The 22613-nt window shown below is 39.1% G+C and overlaps 1 protein-coding gene across 9 annotated transcripts in view; it reads right to left on the bottom strand.

The window, feature by feature from the left end:
- TNRC6B (trinucleotide repeat containing adaptor 6B) overlaps positions 1–22613 on the bottom strand; it is a 134410-nt gene that overhangs the window by 79742 nt on the left and 32055 nt on the right. For 7 of the 9 annotated variants that reach the window (XM_088165269.1, XM_088165266.1, XM_088165271.1 and 4 more), the window contains exon 4: positions 19202–19269. In XM_088165269.1, coding sequence (XP_088021395.1) covers positions 19202–19269 — 68 coding nt within the window. Of the gene's footprint in view, positions 1–3630; positions 7758–19201; positions 19270–22613 lie in introns of those variants that run through there. The other 2 variants (XM_088165268.1, XM_088165267.1) reach the window with 2 other exon arrangements.

Raw genomic sequence — 22613 nt, forward strand, 5'->3', positions numbered from 1 at the left:
ACCTCCATATTTGCCTTCAATGCTGAAATGGCCAAAAACTTATCTAGACACCCAACTTTAAGCAACTTGTTTGACCAATATTTGAAATACAGAACATGTAATCATACCATGTAAGACTGCTAATTCTAGCATTACATTAGCAGCTAAAGATTTCAGAAGAAATACATCTTTGTATTAATCTAACCTGAATTTTACATCTATTTAACAAAGCAATTCTGAAGCAATGTTAGCCCAATATTTAAAGTTTAGCTACTTGAAATTCAAGGTAACAACACTAGAACTGTGATACTCACACCTGATTCCCTTGACAGGACGTGAAATACAGGTCCTTGGAACTAGATATCCTACATATCTTATTTTCTTGCCTCAAATCTTGAGGTGTTTAAACAGGAAACCAATACTTAACAAGGTAAAACAGCTCTTAGGAAGGCAGTAGATGGTTTTTTTTAATCAATTAAAGCAAAAAAACCCTGAAACTTTTCAGTTATGACCTACTACCAGCTAAAGAGAGTACCAAGGGTGCAGCTTCCATTAAATACTGCTCAAAATAAACTGTAAATTAAACTTCTCACCTTCCACCCTGGTCCAAAAGGAACGCAGATCCATAATGACCAGAATTAAAGAACTCTGCTTCAAGAGGCAAGACAAGTTTCTAAAGGGGTACTAGAAAAGTTGTGCATAAAAGTTCTCTTCCAGAAATACTCTATTTCTATGGATTTTTTCCTCATAGAATTAGATGCTTCTCTTCTACTAAGCCACCTATTAATAAGCAAGAAAAAAATCTTAAAAAGGTTAAGTCTAGGTGAAATCAGCTGGCAAAGACTGCATGATCTTACAAAGTTTCTTTTTCTTCTTTCTCAGCAGGAGAGAAAGAGGCTAAAAGAAAAGCAACTGAAACTAAGCATACTGATCTTTCAGTCACTTGTTTTCCCTTAATTTTTTCCCATTAGAATTGCAGACTCCTGCATATTGAAGCTCAATATGCAAAAATAAGGCTTTTCTTGTCAATTATTTCTCAAGAATCTCTTAGATGTAATGCAAAAATCTCCAGGGGTTCTGCTGACTACAGACTTCACTGTAGCTTTCAACCTACTAAAACAGTCTGCTTTGGAAAGGGACTCATTCCTGTAGATACCAATAACAATTGACATGCAAATGCAAACAGAAAAATTTAATAAAGCTTCTGAAATCAGCATCGTCAATGCAAACTGGATGAAGCAAAAAAACTTGCCCTACCCCCATGCCTCTGCAAGCTTCAAACGGATCTAGAAATTGCAACCCAAATCAGGTCTCTCAAAATTAAGTGTTTGTTCCTGTTGTACTGCAGGAATGCGTCGAATACAAACAGTGTTGAGAACTGCCCAGATTCACACGTAAAATCCTATGGTTGCACAGACTGCACAGTCCTCAACACACCCTGCTGTAAGATCTGAGGGATCTGAGCATATTTATAAGAGGAATTATTTTAATTGGTCTTTCCTATTCACAGTTACAATCTCACAAAGCTGCTCAAATGTTTGACGGACTCCTTATTGGAATAATTTCTATTATTTTCAATAGCGGCTTTTTGTCTGACCACAACAGCTTCTGTAGCTAGGAGCAGTTGCAGTTATTAGGAACCACCCTGTATTCCATCACCTTAACCATCAAGCTATATGTACAAACATCTACACATTCTGCAAGTGTGTAATGTAGGCAGCAAGGCACGAAAGCAAAAAATACACAGAAAAGGCAAGTAGTGCTCTGAAGTGCCAATTCTGAGAAGTGCCGATTCCGTTCTGAATTCTGCCCATTGTACATCCTACAATACTGCCAGCTCAGGACACAATTTGGGTTTTCTTTACTTCCTCATCATTTCAGCCATCCTGTTCTACAGCAATTATCACAAACTACAGTAACTGATGTTTCTGTCCAGTACGCAAAAAATCTGGGAATACTCCTACTTTAGATTGCATTTGAAAACAGTTCTAATATCTAATTATTGTTTGTCAATCAACAGGTAGATTCAAAATATTCTGGCTACATCCAGATCTCCACTGAGCTCAAGAAGGTTTTGAATAACAAAAGCCATCAGGGTACATCATGTCAAAGACACAGAACGTTTTTATAGCATTTCCTCAGATGCTTGCCAGTAACATGAGGGTGGAATCTAGTAAGTTCATTAAACTAAGCAAGGGGCACGTGTTACTTCATGCTTTAACTGGGTTATCCATTAAGTGCTTAATGACCAAAATTACCAGCAAAGTACACTATGTAAAATTTGAGCAGAGTTCTCTTTTATAGGCTTTCTCTAATTTAATTAAAAAAAAAAACAACACTCCAAAGACACCACCTCTTAATTTCCATGAGAAACTTAAATTACTGCAGAATTATTTCGAGTATTTCCTAGCCAGAGTAGAAAAACAAAAAGTCACAATATGCACAGGACGGTAATGACAACAGCCAGATAGATTTCAATAAGCTTATTGAAATCTATCTCTTCCATTTTGTTTAACTGCATTCACGTAAGGCCACAAAGAAATATAAAATATGAGCCATCTTGTAGGTTTACAAAGTTGACCTGCTAACCACAATCATTGCACTAATGCACTGCAACGTGGAGTACATTCACACGATTATTTGCAGAATTATCTGCTGCTTACATGTTCAGCTACAAAAAATATCACAACGCAATGCCCGTGAGGAAGGGGTGAAGAATAATGTATACCACCACAGAAATTTTTTCATTTAACCTCACAGAAAGGAGCATTACATCACACTCTTATAATGCAGGAGGAGGGGCCTGTTCTCAGAAAGCAAGCTCCAGCTATTTCCCTTTAATTTTCTGCTCGGTTCTGGAGGGAGTTGCAAAAATAACTCGGATTTAAATTTTTAGCAACACAGAAGGCTGGAGGGGGGAAAAAAAAAAAAAAAAAGGCGAGAAAGCGCAGCCCTTTGCCTACATTTACTAAGGCGGAGATGAAGGCTTGCTTTCCGTGGAACACAAAACCGCGGCAGTGGCCGGCATCCCGCACATTCCTGAATACCTGGCGCTCGCCGGATGGGCCGCCAGCCGCGGCCGAGCCCGCGCGGGAGCCCCGCGGCGGCGGCAGCGGCAGAGCCGGGCCCGGCCGGAGCCGCGGCCCCCGCAGCGCTCCCCGGGGCTCGGCGGGGAGGCTCCGTCCCTGCCGCCGCGGAAGGCACGGCCCCGGCCGGCCCCGCTCCGAGCCAGCGGCAGAAAGAATGCCAGCACGGCTTTATACATGCAAATTTTTGCAGCAGATTTAAGAGCTCCGAGTGCTGTGGGGAAGAAATATCTCTTTTAAAAGCCTCTATTTAAATAAAACAAGATTTTCAGCACTATCTCGTACTTCACCAGCTCGGAACATACAAACGATCTTCTGTGATTTGCCTAGGTGTTTTAAATTACAAATATCTTCCAAATCCACACCACACTTGTACGGAGAGCTCCTTCTAAAAAACCCCAAAAATCCAATAAAAGTGCCGTACACGTACAAGCAGACAACATCTGAAGCAAGTCTTTGTGCTAGAAAAGACACCTCTGCAAAAGCACGGATGGAAACGGTCAGCTAAGGCTTTAAAAAAAAAATAAATCAACTGATACGTAAAAACAATAAAACATAAACGTACCACTAACCTCATAAAGTGCAGCAGTGCTTAAATCCAGCGAGTTGAGGCATACAAGGTAGAAATGGAAATGAAAAAAAAAAGATCCAAAAATGGTTTTGTGTTTTTGCTTTTTCGTTTAGTTTTTTTTTTCCTTTTTTTGTTGATTTTTAGTTTTTTTGCTCTCTCTTTTTTTTTTATTTCAAGCGTTCAGAACCCAGCAGACGCTCCGTCGGCCATTTTGGCTGCGCTCCCTCGCTCTCTCCCGTCGCTCCCTCCCTCTCGCTCCCTCTTGCTCTCTCTAAAGGAAGCAGCTTTTTTGTGACCTTCAAATACGGGCGGCTCACGTGACCCCGCGCGCGCTGTCACTCACCGCCTTAAAGGGACAGCGCCCTGCCCGCGCCGGGACGGCCTGCCCCGCCGAGCCCCGCGCTCCGCCGGGACTGTGCTCCCCGCCCTCGGCGGGCCGACGGGAGGCACAGGGAGGGTACACAGCGGGGAGAGCCTGAGAGTGCGGAGGGCGGCCCACATGGAGCTTCTCTCTTTGAAACCGGCTAAAAAGCCAGCAGCCAATTATGCTAATTCCACATGAGGGCTGCAGAGCCGACAAGCGGCGAATGGTGAATGTTAAGTCCCTCCAGCCACACGCGCTGCTCTGCGGTGCACCGGGAACACCGACCCCAGCGCTCGCTTGGAGAGGAACCCCCATTTTAAGCACGACGCCCTGACTCAAGGACAAGAAGTTCATGCTCACACCAAAGTTAATCCAGGCTGTAAGCAGACTGCCCACGCCACACGCACGCATAAACCCGAGATCAAGGTCCAGACATGGGAGCACCGCAGGACAGCCGAGCAAACTCGGTCTCTCCTGCTGCCTCGCCTGCTTTAAGTCTCAGGCTGCAACTCAGCCATTAGGCAGACACTCCACAGCCTCTTCCCGGCAATTTCCATAGATAACCGCTCTAACAGCGGTTGAAACAGAGAATCCCAGCATCCTGTAACAAAAAAAAAATCTGCAGGATGTTTCCAGATGTTACCTTGAATGTGTAGAAACAGTAAAGAATACAGTTCAGCAAAAGGATATGGTGACGCGGGTATGAGCCTGCTGTGAGGAGACTTGTTCCTGAGTCAGGCCAACACAGGTAGGAAATGCTGGAGCTGACTGTGTAATGGAACCATGCCTGGTGAGGGAACTGACAGCTCCCTCGGGAGCACCCTTAGAATCGAACCCTTAAAATATACAAGTTTTTAATTCTCAAAGTTATGCAATGTAACTATGTAGAAAGTAAAAATGCCGAAACGCACCTGAGCATGAGGAGAATTTTTAACACGTACACCTTTGCACAGACTTTGTGTCTGGGGGTGTGCAAACTGCTTTAAATATGCTACTCTTTCTTTTTTTTTTTTTTTTTTTTTTGTATTACCAGTCTCTGCACAAATCTTTTCAAATTGATTATGACCTGATTTTCCTTGCTATGCTTCATCCAGGTTGTAAGCAACAGAGGGAACTTTGCCATCAAACTCTTAAGTTATGCCTTCACAAATAATATACGAAAACCTGCTTTTGCCAATAATTACAGAACCACAGAATATTCTGAGTTGGAAGAGACCCACAAGGATCACCAAAGCCTAACTCCTGGCCCTGCACAAGCCACGCCAAAAATCACACCATGTGCAGGAGAGCATTACCCAAGCACATCTTGAACTATGTCACACACACAGGGCTTTTGCCAATACCTTTGACAGGAATTCTTTAAGCATCTAAATCACTAATTCATGACAATACCATGGAATGAAACTAACTTGGAGATCCATGGGAGGGCACTTCAAAGGAATTAATTTGATGGAGGCAGAAGCTGCACATATTATGAATGAGGATAAAAATCACTAGCACGTATTATCATAGAACATAAGCCATTGGCCTCATCAGGCTAGTGTAGCTCTGATTTTGCTCATTATAAGGTACAGAAACTTAAAATGGGGATTCTGCCACTGACAGGATTTCTTCAACAGGACTACAGCCTGCACTGTAACCACCTGTCTCTGCAAGTTCAAGAAACTCTGGTAATAGCTAATGTGAGTTGCATTTTTGGGTACTTAATGAAATAGAAGCAGCTGGATGTAACTGCTCAGGTTGTTCTGTCTAAACCAGAGCAGAGAATTGCCCTGCTGGATGTAGCAGATTGGAGTGTTTTGTGGCTGGTCTAATCCAAACACAGCAATTTAGGAAATGTGGTAAAAACTCAGGGAACATCTTATTTGTGGCAAGACCCAAAGAGAATACCACAATTGCTCTAAATCCCTAATGACAAAATCCAAACCAACTGCTAGGCATTCGATTCACACAGTTTCATAAAAGCAAATGTATATGCATATCCAGGAAACAGCTACCCCCTCCTGAAAAAAATACATTAAATACTGCAGCTACATGTTCTATGCATATTCACAGTGAGTATGACAGCATGCATTAAGCTACAGACAATTTTATTCCCTCTCAAAAGCCAAATTGTTTTACTGAGACCTATAAATCCTCTTAACTTCACTTGGGTTTGCCAACACTCCATTCTAAGTCCTGGAAGTCTAACTCAAGGAGTTGATAATACTGTGATGACTTTCAGAAACAAGCATGCACTTGACTTGCTATGTGGAAAAAGCTGCTATAAAATTTCACCTTACCTATGTTCTATTTACTAAGCTTTTTAAATCAGAAAGTAAGCAAATTATCAGTGAACCAAAACTATTTAGAGAGGCCAGTATGGGTAATTCTTAAATAATTGTAGCTTTAATTGAAATTTTTCCACTAAACTACCATTTGAAAGGTATAGATTCTTTACCTATTCTTGTTGGCACATTGATTAAGTCGGCTAACAAAAAGGTTTTGGGTTTTTGTTTGATTTGGGAGGTTTGTTGAGTTTTGTTTGTAATGCAGCACAATAGTGCAGAAAACAATGGAGTAGACCATAAAAATACATAGCATATCCAAAACCTGCACACTCCTTTTCAGAGGCCAATTGCATTTCAAAAACCTAACCATTAATTATTCTGATGTCAACAGGCTGCTAATAGCCAGTGTTAATAGGTTATAGCCTTGTTATATGCTACTAAGTTATCTGCTTACAAACACTTCATTTCTAAGCTCCTTCCATCTGAGGATCATAAAGCAGTTTAAAATCTTTAATGAAGCCTCACAGTGCTCCTATGAGGACAGTATCCAGTATCAGCAGACATATACAAGCACATTAAGAGAGATGCTTAAAATGGCAGAGTCCCTGTGCTAGTACCTCAACTGAGACAGGAGAGGAATAGGTTTTTTAATTCATATTAAGCTGTATTGTGGTTCTAGTAAGAGCTCATTCTTTTTGATGACCTATCAACAAGAATCAAGCAATTAGGCTTCAATATTATGTTCACAGCCGTGCTCCAGTGTCCACTGGAACTGAGGTATCCACACCCTGCTAGCTGTCATCTCAAAAAGGAGACCTTGTCTGACTGACCTACAGAACTTAAATTAAAGAGGTTCTGAGCTCATCCTAGTCCATATGCAAAACTCCTCCTTTCATGAGCTGGCATTCTGTTTCGGCTCAAAGTCTCACAGTTTGATGTCATATCTTATTTTGAAGGCTGCACCCTCATCGTCTCAACACTGGGCCCCACCCACTGGGCTTTCTATACTGCCTATACACACTAATGGCAATAAATGCAAGACCTATTTTTTTCCCCCCAGGAAGTTCTTCATAGCTGATTCTATGACAGTGGAAAAGTCAAATAATCTCCTACTAACACAGCTCCTCAGCAGAAACCTCAAATATTAACAAGCTTCTCATAGCATAAATGCCTTGTCACCAACTGTCCTTTCTCCTGCTGGTGAAGAGTTTGCCTCCTGAAATATTAGAGGAAAAAAGGCAGATTTTATTGTCAAAGTGAACTGAAGCCTACACACCCTCTACCCTACTACAGCTCATCAGTTAGATTTCTCCAGATCTCCCTCTCCCAACTCCAGAAGTGAGGTGCAGGAAGAGATGCAAGATAATTGGAGGCAGATTACTCACAAGTTCCCCAACCAGTCCCCAGCAGTCCCACTAAGCACAACTCTTCAAGTTAAAAGAGAACTGAAAAGTGTTTGTCTTTCCTGAGATCAGGCTAAAAGCATAACTGAGGGTAGGGACATGTATGCAAGGACTATGTTTCATAGTTTGACAATTTCTAATAATAAAAAGCAAGCAGAGAACTCCATAAATTAAGGAACAGAATTAAAAGTCTTAACTATTCATTGGCTGCTCTTTAAACTGCCATATGGTTTATTTCAAGGGAACAATTAAAAACAGTCTCAGTCCTGGATAATGGATGGTTAAGATTACTTTTAAATTATTTTCTCTGAATAGACAAGAAATGCTGAAGCCCAACACTTCCTAAAATTCAAGATGATAGCTAATTCTGGTTGTTCCAACATACTTATTTTTTTAGGTCTTCATGGAAATTTCACCCAAGCCATTGTGTAAGAGTGATGACCTCTCTTTCTCAGGAGTGCAAAACTTTCAAGTGTTCAAACATTTTTCAAGGACAAAACACTCACCCTAAGGAAAACTAGGGGTTTTTTTTGGAGTCTTCCCCTTCCACACTTAGTAAACAGCAAGATATTTTATTCTGGAGAACTGTGAAAACAGAGCTGGCAGTGGTTTTTAATGATAGTAATCAAAAGTATAATGTAAATTGTTTCTTCAGAGAAAAATACCATGACTAAAAGCATCCAACAAAGAAAAAGCTTGCTTGGTTTCTCAAAAGGTTACAGCAGCTTTTGCATCCCTTACACAAAGGCGCTATCAACACATTTTAGGAATTATTATTATTCAAAACTTATATTGCAACACTGCTTTGGAGTCATACTAAGCTCAGAGCTCATTCATATTTTGCCAGGGACAAAGGAAAGAATACAAGGCCTGAAAACTTCAGTTTAAGACTGACACATGACTTCAAGCCCAAGCCAAGTTCTGACCCTATACATTAATGAAGTGCTCAGGAGAAGATAATGAGTCAGAAGGAAAACTTTATTCACCAAATTTTGCAAATACTCATTTTTCCACCTAATTTTCCTCAATCTGCTGCAATACTTTCCCTCACTGTTCAGCCTATAAATAATGTACGACTAAGCCTCTATTTCTTCAATGCCCCAAATGCCCTTTCCAGAGTGGAGAAAGAGAAAGAGAAAGCTTTCAATCTGCCTTTTAATAAAGTTGTTGGGTGAACAACAGAACTGAAAGCTCATTTTCTATGAATCTCTGTCACACATCACTGAATCTCTGCTTTCCACACTAATCCCAGCTTCCTGCACAGCCAGTTCTCCTTTGATGCCGAGGTTCTAACAGTATATTGAGCTCCATGCAGAGTTCTTCCCATAAATTGTTTTACCTCTTTCAGTGCCTGGGCAAAAACTAGCATATATTGCAGCTAATCCCAAAACACATACGATTAGCTGTTAGAAGACATAACCAGAACAGATCATTATTTGTCTTGCAGAGAAACCCTTCTGTTAGTAGAGAAACCAACTTTGGTCCCTTCTCTACGAAGCTATGGAAGTTTAATACATGGGTAATTATATCATCATTTCTTACTTCTCTGCCTCACTTGACCAGAACTGGACAAGAGACTCCAAACTTATTTGGGAAAGATAAAGACATGAAAAGCCATTGCATGAGACTTAACTATTCTAGGAACTGAAAGAATTGACCCCCAACATCATCTCCCACCAATGAAGTTCATGTCTAAATGCTGATTGAGTCTTTATATCCATATCCTCGGGCATTAACTAAATGAAACTTGTGTAAATCAATATTCTTAGAATTTCTTTAACCTGCTCATTATCAACCCATCTTGATTTTGAACGCTACGGTTCTATTCTAGCAGGTGCTCCTTCTCAGTTCCTAAAATCCTACAAACTGCCAAAATACCAATGAAATGGGAGATAGTTATCTGTTTAATGCAATTATATGAATGAAAGTGGAAAGAAAGTCATAGAATGGTTTTGCTTGGAAAAGCCCTTTAAAGATCATCTGGTGTAGGCAAGGACACTTTTCACCAGACCAGATTGCTTGAAGCCCCATCCAACCTGGCCTCAAACACTTCCATGCATTTTTCAAATAAACAGATGTTCAGGAAAATGGTATAGTATGTAAACCCACCCATATATGCAGCAAGTGTTGCTTTCTAATGGTTATTTGCAGCATGCAAATTACCATGCCAATTACACGACTGATCCAACTGACTTCCCGTCAACCACAGCTGCTACTACGAATTTTGAAAGGAATAATAATTTAATTCATTAAAGCCTTCCTTCCTGTTTAAGCCTTGGAGCTTTAAAGATTTTAAAATAGTAGCAAACTTTTCATCTGACCAGGTTCAAATATTTAAGAAAAAACATCTTTCATGTCTACAAACACTTCACCATAACAGGACCCCTTCTTTATATGGTTGGTGCCTTTAGACATGCTCCTACTCTACTAAAAGCAGATTTCCTACAAATACTTTTAGGATATCTCAGAAAAGATAAGGAAGATTTTTGGACTGAAAGTCTCATTCTAAATCAATCTTTTTGTTTTTCCCCTACCTCAAAGGAAGCTATGCTGCATTCAGTGGTTTTGTGTCTTATTTTGTTCCGTGTTTTTTTTAAAATATGGTTTTGGTGAGATAGCTCATTATCACTCTACAGAGTTTTCTAACTTGTCTTTAGTTTTAGCATGGGGAGTTCAATCACTGGGCCGGAAACCTCTTGAGCAAAGGAATTTCTGGCATCTTGGTTGAAGCTGGCACCAACCCATTTTCCTTTGTTCTCATTAAAGGAACCATAATATGCTAAGTTAAATAATAATAATAAAAGCAAGCCAGCCCAAAACAAACCAAAACACCCAAAGTAAAAGCAGAATACGAAAACAATGTATTTTGAGTGGATTACTGTAAGGGAGGATTTCCCTAGTTTGATTTTTTAAATAAAAAAGCACTATTTATTGCTGCAAAAAACTGTAAACTGATCTTTCCAAGTGACTTGAACATCTTCCCTGAGTAATTCGCCTTCATGTACAGTCCTTCAGTTTGAAATGTCAGGAAAGGAAAAGCTGGCTATCCAGGCAGAAAATTCTACAAGCTGTAGCTGTCACAAATATTCAAATACACGCAGTAACCTAAAAAACAGTATGACTCCCAAATATGAACAACTTTGACTTAGGGCAAAGAGTCCAGCAAATTCAATCTATTTAGGTAGGAGTAAAAAATCATACCAGCTCTCCAGATCACAGCATGCCAGAGAAACAATGCAGCTTAAGACCTCCAAAATATCTCTGTAAACAAGTTTTTAATTCAAACCATGTTTACCACATAGTACAATATTTTTAGTCATACAAAGTAAGTCGTATCTTCCTTCATGGAAATAAAGAGCTTGCTTTTTTTCCTTCCCTCCCTTTCTTTAACCAATACTGGTCACTTCACCAAGGCTAATAGCTGCATCTTAGAAGCAAGACCATTTACCTTTCTCTACTTTGACCTCTAGTATATCTAAGCCATAGCACATAGTCATGTGTTTTTTCCACACAAACAAAAAGACATCACAAACTTATTTATATAACATAAAAGCAGTAGTGGCTTTTCCCCCTTTCCCTCCTTCATCTCTTTGAAAGGGAGATTCAACCATTCAACCATTGTGGGTATACACACAAAAAATACCAAAAAATTGATGAATTTTTTTTTTTTTTTGAGAGAATGAAGCAGAAACAAAAGTAATGAGCATCTTAAATTTGATGCAAAAAGGGGGAAAATGTTTAGGACTTTAATTCATACACATTTATGATGTCACTGACTTGTGCTAGCAGTCCAAAAACTAAATCCTTACCAAATTAAAATTAGTGGCACTAACTTGGTGTAGGTACCACAGAAATTCATCGAAACCATATTTTTACATTAAGAATATAGACAAAATGCTAATTTAGACAGGACTCAAAATCATTAAAAGTCCTTATAGAATTGTATTAGGTTGGAAATGACCTTCAATACCATCAAGTCCAACCATCAACCCAGCACTGCCAAGTCTACCACTACACCTTAGATGATTTTGCTTGCTATTCTGCAATTTGTTATCTGCCTGCCATGGTAGGTGTCATCCAAAAGTTGCCATCTAAATAGCAATGAAATCCTGAAAAGAGAGCAATGTTCAGCCATCCATATAAATGATACATCAGAGGGCAGTTACCTCAGGCAGCTCCTGAGGAAGCTGGCAACTTTGGAAGAGAGAGAAAAAGAACAGCCTCTAATCAGACTTAAAACTCCTCAGCTTCTTGGTCAAGGAACTCTAGATGCCAATGGAGTGTCCAGCAGATAATTTTTCCTGGAATTGCTGGAAAGGGACTAGAGGACATGAGTAGGTGGAGGAGTGGGTGGTGGTGTCTGGAATACAGAGGCTTCGGGATTTTAGGAATTTGATCAGTATGCAAATACTCTCCCCTTCAAAGTACAGTAAGTTAAAGACAGCAGCAAATCAGGATAGCCTCCATTCCACTAGCAATCAGAATTACTACTAACTGGAATAACTAGAGGTAATAATCAAAGTATCAAGGATATGTGGCACTATGGTTATTTTGCAGTATCATATTTATAAATCAAGTAATCTGGAATGGAAAATATATTTTTCTCTGGTTTTGCAAAGACAAGTGTGAAGCAGTCTCCTCATGAGATGAGACTGCAAATTCAGAAGCAGGCTCTGTGCACTTCCTACGCAGGACAAATGCAGATCTTGGGGGGTGGGGAGAGCCCAAACAAACTGGCCTGTTCTCACCACGAGACATCTGGAAGAGAGCACCATAAAATCCTCAGAAAAGAAGTGCCAAGGCATTTACACTTAGAATGTACACTGTCCAAAATATTTTCCTCTTTCAATATTCAGCAGCAGTGTAGACTAAACACACTGTGATAATAAGTGGGAACTTTACTTCCAAAGTTGACCTTTTTCTGTGTTACTTCCTTTCTTTCCCTTAACGGTTGGTTATCTGGCTTCCGTTTCTTTCCACTTATTAAGGAAATACTTGCAAAACAGCAGTACACTTAGTTGAGGTGTATGAAAATCCTATATTTGTTCATGGTTTGAAAGCAAAAAAAAAAAAAGACAATCATTGAGGACATGAATGTGGAGCCTTAAAAATCATGAAATGAGAATTGAAAACTTTTTCAAGTCTAACTTTCAGAAATGAGTGACTAATTTTAAAATATTTTTGCTTAGAATACTCAGACAAGAGTCTTCCTGTGGGTAATACTTACAGTTTTAAGTATAAAAACCTTCAAAATATTTAAGTATAACTTTGAACTGGTAAAACACCGAAGACAATGAAACATTTGCCATTTTAAAGTGCTTGTGTATAAATTCTGCATATTGTTCAGAAGTACTACATTGTAAGGGTACACGTCAGCTTTCCTAACTTTACTGACCTACAAGTCACAGCTAAAACACAGCTGCCTCTACAGAATCAGATTTTGCTCCTGTCTCATTCATTTCTACCACTCAATTACACAACACAGGGCAATTCTTTACTCTATGCCTCAGGGCCCCCTTAAACACACAGGTAGACTTGCCTTCAAAAGCAAAGTTGTCCTGCCACTCACTCCCACTGTATGGACAAAAAACATTTGTATGGTATGAAGGGGATGAAAATATTCCTTAATCTTTAGCTGGACCAGTTTTCATTTGATTTTACTCTAATGGTCTCACACCCTTAAATACCCTATCAAATCTCTAAGGCTATAAAAGAAAAAAGACCTCTCCTACTCACATGCCAGTATCAGAACAAGCCTGAGTTATCACTGGGTCTGAAGCACAGTCTGACACTCTAAGAACTGCAACACCCTGTAACAGAGATGTCTGGTACGGCCAAAACAGACATCCCACATCTCCCTGTGGGAACTTGTCAGGATCTCAGGCAGAGGACTTAAATGTTTGGGGACATTTCTTTAGTGAACTACTTATTCTACACAGAAAACAATCAGCAATATAAAAACAGCTATGTCTTTACATAATTCTTGAATGCAATTCAAGAAATCATTTGCATTAATTTCACAGAATTTGGGTTGATATGCAAATGTAGGTACCTCAAATCTGAGTGGATAATCTGAATTAGGATTTGGATACTACTTTGAAATCGCAGCATGGATCTTCTGACAAAAACCAATCTCTGCTGAGGTCAGTACTGCCAGTAAATAAAAAAAGCTAAAGGCACTCATAGCAAGTATCAGTATCTTCTGTAATATTGAATGTCCTTAAAACACCAAACAAACGCCCTGTTACACAAGCTTATAGCTAACTGTTTACTTTAAATTTGGTAAGAACAATGTTTTATCCTACATGAACAGAAGCTGTGATAGGGACCTTTGTGCAATTTCAAACGTTCAAAATAACACTGCAGTAGTTCTTAACAATGTCTATCATTCTCACCAACCAAACCAGATTACTTCAGGATACACCACTACAGCCTTTTTATAGTTTTCAGCAACACCATGAAGGAGTAAGACTGATTTATTTGTGCCATTACAGCAATGATGTTTACACGTGCCCCTGACAGCAGCAGGCTGTTGAAAACAAAGACTGGCCTGTGAAGTGGCTTCTTGATTTCACTTAGTTTTCACACAGCAAAACTAAGCTGGAGGGGGGGAGCTATTCTGCTGTATAAGTGAACACAGTGGTAAGTTTTAATGAAGACTGGGCCACGTTCAGATGCACCAAGATTAAGGGCAATGATCATAAATTCTTACTGAATATTAGGAAATTTTCTTCACGGTGAGGGCAATTAATATTGCAATAGACTGTTCAGAAAAGCTCTAGAATAAACCTGAGAAGCCTACAACTTATAAGTTAAATGTAACCTTCAAATCTGCCCCTCACTTTGAGCATGGTATTGGACAAGATGACTTTCAGAGTCTGTAATTCCTGTTTACATGTTGGGCCAATTTAGCTACTACTTTCTTTTAACTGTAGTGTCACACAAATCCAGGAAGACATTGAAAGTTACTGTTGAAATGTCAAAGAAAAATAAGATACTATTACCAAATGTTAAACAATTTTGTGATGCTTAGTGGTTCCAATATCATCCTGACATTACTGCAATTTTGGAGGGTTTCATTAAAAACACTTGCCTCAGAATCTGTACATTAAACTATCAATGTAGGGAAAAGCCTATTCAGTAGGTCTAACCAATGACACTTTCTAAACTACAGAAATTATCTTGTTTTGATACCTCTCTTACAATATGAATCACTTCCAAATGTACAAATTGTCAAGATAGCTGAAGACTTTTCTCTCTCATTACTACAAAACAGCAGGTGGGGAATAGCCAGCTGAGGTACTTCAAACAGCAGTAGCAGCTTGGCTTACCTTCCTACTAAGTGTGAGTATGAACTTGGCTCACTTTTTGTCTGAACAGCTACTGTCAAACAGACTTCTCCATGTGCCAGTTAGGAAAAGAAAAACATTTACATTTATCTCATAAAAACAAGTAATTTTTCATTACCCATCCCTTTCACTCATGGATTTCACGCATACATTTCTGGTTGTGACAGCAGGTGGTAATTTATTAGCACAGGCAGAGTTGCTAATTAATGCTGCTAGAGCTAGGAGCAGAACCTCAATTTAAGGACTTCAGCAGAATTCTTTTTCCCTGCCCCATCCCTTCTTCATGCTCATCAACACAAATTTTACTGTTTTGGAAAGATGTTTCTGGATCACATTTGCTCCTTAATCTTTGCTCCAGCAGTAACAAAGCAAAAGGTATATTACAACTGATAAGGGCACAATAGGCTGCTGTTATGTAAAATGTAAGTATTTTGTGGGGGGAGATAATATTTGCTCCCTAAGCAGGCCAGTTCAAGTCAATCTCTTCGTAATGGAGGAAAATATGAGAGAACACCTCTAAAAAAAGGTTCAAGTATATTCAATTAAGTACAATGACATCTTTCTCCATTGGCAGGGAAGGAAGGAAACTGATTTCTTACCAAACATATTAACCACATAACAAAATAATGTGACCAGGTGAAACACACAGTTATATCCCATGCCCTTATCCCATATCTTAGAGAGCTAAGAAGTGAAAAGGTTAAAGAACACATAAAAACTGGGAAGTAACAATTTATCGAGGAGTCATTGGCCCTCAGCCAGAGCAGGAGCATGGTCTGAGAGGCCATGATCAGCTCCAGGAGTTCAAGCAGGCTCAGTTTTTAGCACAAGTCACTTCACTGCTGCACAACCATGACACCTTTGTAACGCATGCATTGCACATAAACTGCAGATTTTTCACAGGACTGAGATGACTCTGCCCATTCAATTTCTCACTTCTACTAAGGATTTTGAATGGGTAACTTCCTCATAATTAGCTTAAATTGAAATAAATTATATCCTTGTTGCAAATGATCAGTTGAAGATTTCTGAAGACCTTGTATACAGTTTAGCCAGGTAATTCCTTTCCATAAATGTGACAGGTATCAGAAGACAGCACTTCTCAGGTATCACCTACAGTTCAATTAAAAATCTTAAAATGCTCTAACTTCAGTGTGCGGTCCAAAAAACCTGCTCAGTACAGCAGAAAAAAGGCTCACAATATTGCAGCAGGGTTGTTCGTTGTTGCTGGGCTTGTTTGCATTTTTTTGGTGTGTTTGTTTAATACTAGAAGGCAAAAATACCAAGTTTTCACCCCAAGTCAAACTGGGGAAATGTTTCATAAAGTGCCAGAAATCATCCAAGGATGCTGGCTCCTTGTATTCAGTTTTGAAGCTATACTTTAGCACAGGAAATCTCACATAAAACCGGGGCTAGGTAAGAATTATTGCATCCATTGAAAGTCTCGAGAAGTATCTTTTGATTTCTGTTCCTTTATTGTGCAGTAAAGATTAATGCAGATAAATACTCAGAAATTTGCAGGGCTTTCCTAGGAGGTCAACACTGGCAGACTGCTCAGGAACTCTGGTGCAAGTTCACTCCCTTGCTGAAACTGTGTCTTCTGAACACTTCCTCCACCATCTCAGGGCAGAGCTACCCAGTTCAGGCTGCCTAAAGGCAATTAAATTACAATGGCCAACTTTCCTGAAAAGACATTCCATCTGCATAGCTGTAGAGGTAGTAAATTCTTCTAAGTGTAAGACAGCTGGAAAGGGAAGGAAGCATCTTCAGTGGTGCAACTGTTTCTGTAGAGAACATTTGACTCTGCATTCAAACTTAGAATCTACCTTTCACTAACAAACTCCAATTTTATTTCAAACCAACTAGGAGGACAACAGTAGACACGGGTACACCAAATCACTGCATCACTGCAGATGGAAGGGATCTCTGAGCTCATCAATCCCATCCCTTTGTTCAAAGCATGGTTAACTAGAGCAGGCTGAAGCAGGATTGGGGTTGTGCCCAGGTGAGTTTTGAGTCACTTAAAGGGCTATGAAGGCACAACTTTTCTGGGTAACTGCTTCCAAAGGTCTGACCACATTTAACAGTTAAAAAAGAAAATTCTTTTCCCTTGTGTTTGAGTGGAGTTTCCTGTATTTCAGTTTATATCAATGGCTTCTTGCCTCTCTACCAGGCACCACTGTGAAGAATTTGGCTCAATCTTCCTTAGTCTCCTCATCAGACATCCATACACATGGATAATATCCTCTCTCAAGTTTTCTTATTTCAAGGCTAAACAATCATAGCTTTCTCTGCTTCTCTTCCATCAAATGATCCAGAGTTCCTCTCTGTGCTCTTTCAAAAACCCAGTCCAGTATATTGATGTCCAGCTAATCCCCACTGCAAGTAAGTAATAATACAAAGAAGTAATTTCAGACTTTTTCTTCTTTCTCTTATGACAAGAGGTAAACTCTGTCAAAGCAGACAATTTTGTTAGTTAGGTGAAAATTTGATACTGTGGGTAGAAAGAGATTCAAGTGATTGATTTAAATTTCAGAGCAATACCCACAATTGCGTTTTGCTGGCATTATGCTACAAGTTGCATAAAACAACTACCTTCAGCTCATTGTTGCATAAAATTGCACCTTTAGACTTCAATCAAAATATTATTAAGAATGATACTCCTGCAGCAGAATCTGTATGTCAAGGTTTCAGATGCCACCTGAACACAAATTTATTAGTTAAAAAAAAAACAACACCGCCTACCACTAATCTCATATTCTTTAATAACCAGGGGTTTTGAGAAGACAGATGTTTTAAGCCACTTGAAAAGCTCCAATTAAAAATCAGATATCAACAGTAAAGTAATTCTAGTTTCAACTTGCACTTAAAATAAGACACCTAATAAACACAAGGCTATGACAAATCCAATACAACATCCCTTATATTACTCACTGTAATAATGTATTTCATTAAGCTACTAGATTTATAAAGAAACAACTCAGGAGAGCAGAAATCTAACTCCCATGTTTTAGTTCTGAGCTAATTTTTTCTTCTGGAACTTTCTGAAAGTTTCTACTTCAACAACTTCTGTATCTCTTGATATCACAGTTAGTTGCTCATTCTGAATAGACAGAAATAACAATTACTTTGAGAAGTTTGGCTCGTGTCCATGATGGAAAGAATGTGCATGTTCAGCACTAGAACTTTGCTGACCTCAACTTGCCTACCTCAGAAATGGTTTCTCATTGTCACAGATGCAGTGCACTTAGAGTTGCCAGCTTATCTAGGAGGCAAGGTAGACCTTCACCCCAAGTCACATCCCAGCCTTTCTGCAACAAGTGTAATGCAGATCAACAAGAAATTCTCATGGGGATATATCCAATTAGGCTTAGGAAAAAAAAGAGTTCTGTGATCTAGATTTTCCAGAGACTACCTTTTTGCTTGCTCCAAATGACAGGGACAGAAAAAAATTAATTATGTATCAAAATTGAATTACCATTGCATTAACTAATGAAAAAATACAGAAAAACCATCACTGAAGTACTTCTAGGACAAGGCTCTGTTCTTCATATTCGAACAAAAACACAGGCAAAAAGTCCAGCCAGTACTGGATTTCAGTTTGAAATCATATGAAAAAAGCCTTTCCCTAACAGAAATTAGTCATTTTCTTCTCTGATCAAGCTGCTTTCCCTAAAGCTCTGTGTACCAGCATCTTACATTGTTCATCCTCAAAAGAGCATTTTGTTTGTAATTTTTGATCCTTTATTAAAATGCATTCTAAAGAAATAAGGCTCAAAGAGGACCAATCTGCCATATGCACACCAAAAGGAAGGCCCTGGTTCTTTCATATTTCACATTATTTCAATGAAGAGCAGCTGTATAAAAACTTCATGTACAAACACAACACATCAGTGCCAAGCTTCCAGAATGATTACCCCTTTTACAAAAATTTCTGATTAATGTTTTGAAATGGCAATGCGTATTTCTACGCTTTTACTTTAAGGCAAATTAACATCCTGCCTCTTTTTTTTTCAGCCACCATCCACTATGATATATATATATATATACACACGAATATTTAAGGAACCAAAAGGGTGAGCACCAAGCAACCAACCAATGCTCCCAAACACGTTTAAACGAGAGTGCTTCACACCATTTACTATGGTAAGGCCCTTTTTAAATAAACGCGTGACTCACTGTTTGTTTTCTTCACCAGGAGGTGGAGTCTTGCCATGCCCCTCCATTACAAAATCCTCATGTTCCATCTGCAAAGGCAAGCATTGCAGGTCAGAAATCGGTGGAGCAAAATGCACATCACCTAATGTGGCCCTTTTTATATGCAACAACTCAAAACAGCCACTTTATCACAGTGGCTGGTCCAGAACAGATCATGTAGTTTCTTAGCAACATATGTACATCTCCAACCCCATTGCTATGGTATCATTTCATAGCACAAATTTCAGAAAAATCTTGCAAGGGAAAAAAAACTGTTTAATGGCTATAGCAGAATACTATCAGTCAAGGTACATAAGTTTTAAGTTCTGCTCTGTTAAGGGCTTCCCTTGTCTTTCTATGCATTATTTCTACCACTTCTTCCCTACGTATAAAGCAGGAATTTAAAAAAGGTTTATCAAAATCTCTAGAAAAAAAATTAAAATTTTACAAGAAACTTACTAAGCACAGAGAAAAATTGCTGCAAAAGCAGAGTACTTCTTGTGAAAAAGAACTTGTCTTTGAAAAAAGACTTTCACTGCACACGCAGCTTAGTTAGCAGGGTAAAAAAGAGGCCTAAGGAAACCTCAAATAGATGCTGTTCCAATGACAACATAAGGTAGGCATTTCCTTTGGCTCTCTTGTTAGAAGATTCCAAGGGCAGTAAGGAAGTTTTATGTCTAATTGTTTGCTTTTAAAATATCAGTTTTAGCATAGATTTTCACTAATTTCTTTGGAGAGAAAGAAGAATTACATTATATTTGCTCATTCATTAATTATGCACTCTTCATTTAATCACTTAATTCAGCCACAAGTTCTTGCACAGGTAGCAAAACATTCTTCTCTTTATATAAAAATTCAACACATGCAATTAGTATTTTATATAAACATCCAGATACAGTTAGCAATGCTCTACTTCATGTGAAGCCAGCAAACAGGTCTCACTGCAATACTCAATAAGCCACACAACAAAGAACTGAATCATAATCTCACACAAATCCGTGCCACTACATTAAACTGGAAAGAGGAGAGAAGCACTGTTCAGTCAAGTAAGATAACACAGCTTGGTCACTCTTTGAAGGGGCAAAAACCCTCCAACCAAACCAAAATCCAACAGCCACTTCTCCTTGTGCCCCTGCCCTCCCCCTAAAAGAGTCAAGTTTACTCATTTGTGCATTAATACTTTTGTCAGGTCAAGAATACTTTCAAACCCCCGAAATCTGCATATTGTCATCTAACCAAGAAGCTATGTTATTTGACTGTCCAGGCACAGCCCTAAGCAAAACCATGAATGAACCAACAAAGTGGTGAACTGTAAGGTGCTAATGACACCCATAGGACAGTCCATCAAATATGTAAATTCACATTTGTCAACATGTACCCCCATGTCTCCCAGTCCAAATAGTATTTTCATGTAAAAGCAATGTTTGAAAATAAGAAAATTTATATTTACAGCTATTAAATATCTTATACTTTTATCCATGTATTCCCACCATATCAGATACACAAATTTATTTGTACTTCAATCCCTGGCTGATTCACAAGAGCTCTAACAGCTGGACTCACACCTGTCTAGCTAAAGAGAAAGATATCCATTCCACTCAATTCTGTTGTTGAAAATGCTGAAACACCAAGTGTGTCAGTGGGTAAAATAGCTACAGATTTGTGGCCACATTGCAAAACAGCATGATTCTGTAACTCAGAGTAAATGTTTAAGAATTACTCTTACACAGGAGGTATTTTAGCCTGTTGCTGGTATGAGACAAGTACAATTCACAGGAATGCTAAGCAAGGGAACAGTTTATGGCCCAGTACTGAGAAGATGAAATGCAGCCTTTGGGAGTAAAGAAGCACTACATAAAGCATATATAGTGCTAAACTAACAAGATTCCCATATAAAACATAAATTCAATGTAATGAAGCTGTAGAAAAGAAGGTATCATAAAAAAAATTAAAAAATGGAAGTGTAAAAGGCAATGATTTTAAACCAAACAAAAATATAGGAATGGAAAATTACTTTATTAGATGATAATCAAGAAATCTGAGAACTGGAACATCTTGTAGACCACCACCAGAACAAGGCAATCACTGAAGTACCACTGATAAAACTATTGCTTTATTATGAATTTTATATGAAGAACACTAGGGACATCCCAGCTCCAGCATGCTTATCTTTCAAAGTTTCATTTCAAAGAGAAGTGGGCAAATAATGACAAATAACAAAGGACCCGAGTTAAGAACAAGATTGTCGGTCCAGGCACAGTCTCTTTTAAAACAACTAGAGAACCCCATCTGCTTTAAGAAATGTTAATCAGTTTGCTGTACTTCAGATAGTAAATAGAAGTATCTGAAATTACAAAAATCTGCATTATAAAAAACTGTAGAAGATACAGTACAACAGCACAGACATTCACAAGAAGTCCAACAAAAAAATTAATCACTGGGTGAGGAAGTACTCAGGAACACAGAAACTATTCAATATACAAAATAAAGATTAATTGGTAGGGTTTCATTGATAAATAAAGCCAATAACAAAATGCATCAACATATTAAAAAAAGTCACGGGAAGGTCAAGGAACTGACTATTAGTGAACTAGAAAAAATCCTCTTTTTAGAATGGATAAACAACTAGACTTGTAGGAAATATTTGGCTGGTCAGGCTCAGAGGACAAAGTGCTGTATGCCACCTGGAGGATGGTATCAAATGAAGTGCTGCAGGAGTCTGCCCTAGGACAAACCCATGAAATATCTTTACCAATGACTTGCAGGGCCAGTAAGGTATAATTTAAGAATTTTAAGATTAAGTTTAACTGGAGTGAAGAGGATCAATCAACAAGTCTAAAGACAGGTCTGCCATTCAGATGGACCTAGACAGCCTGGAGGAATGGTCCCTACAGGATTTGTATGAATTCACAGGACAAACACAAGACACTTGCACCTGAGAGCCCCTGGCAACAATACAGGCTGATGACTGGATGGGGAGCAGTTCCATGGAAAAGGTCTTGGCATAAAGCAAGCTGATCGTGAGCCAGCAGCACGCTTTGTCAGGAAAGGTCACCAGCATCCCAGGCTTTATTAATAAAAGCCTTGCCAGTAGATGAGGGAACTGATTGCCACCTCTACTCAGTGCTTATTATTCCAGACATGGTCTAATGCACCTCGTTTTGGGCCCCCACAACACAAGCAGCACACCCAGAATGTTGACACAGCAGCCACCAAGATGCTCAAGGAGCCAGAGCACTTGTCCTGTGAGTAAAGGCAGGGGGAGCTGGGCTGATTCAGCCTGGAGAAGAGATGGCTTTGGGGAGACCTTAACAGCAAGTGCCTGTACCTACAAGGAGGTCAGCAAGCAGTCAGGCTCACCGCAGGGGTACCCTGTGACAGGATAAGAAGCAGT

This window comes from Sturnus vulgaris, chromosome 5 (genome assembly GCF_052056855.1).
Source record: "Sturnus vulgaris isolate bStuVul1 chromosome 5, bStuVul1.hap1, whole genome shotgun sequence".
Classification (NCBI taxonomy): Eukaryota; Metazoa; Chordata; class Aves; order Passeriformes; family Sturnidae; genus Sturnus; species Sturnus vulgaris.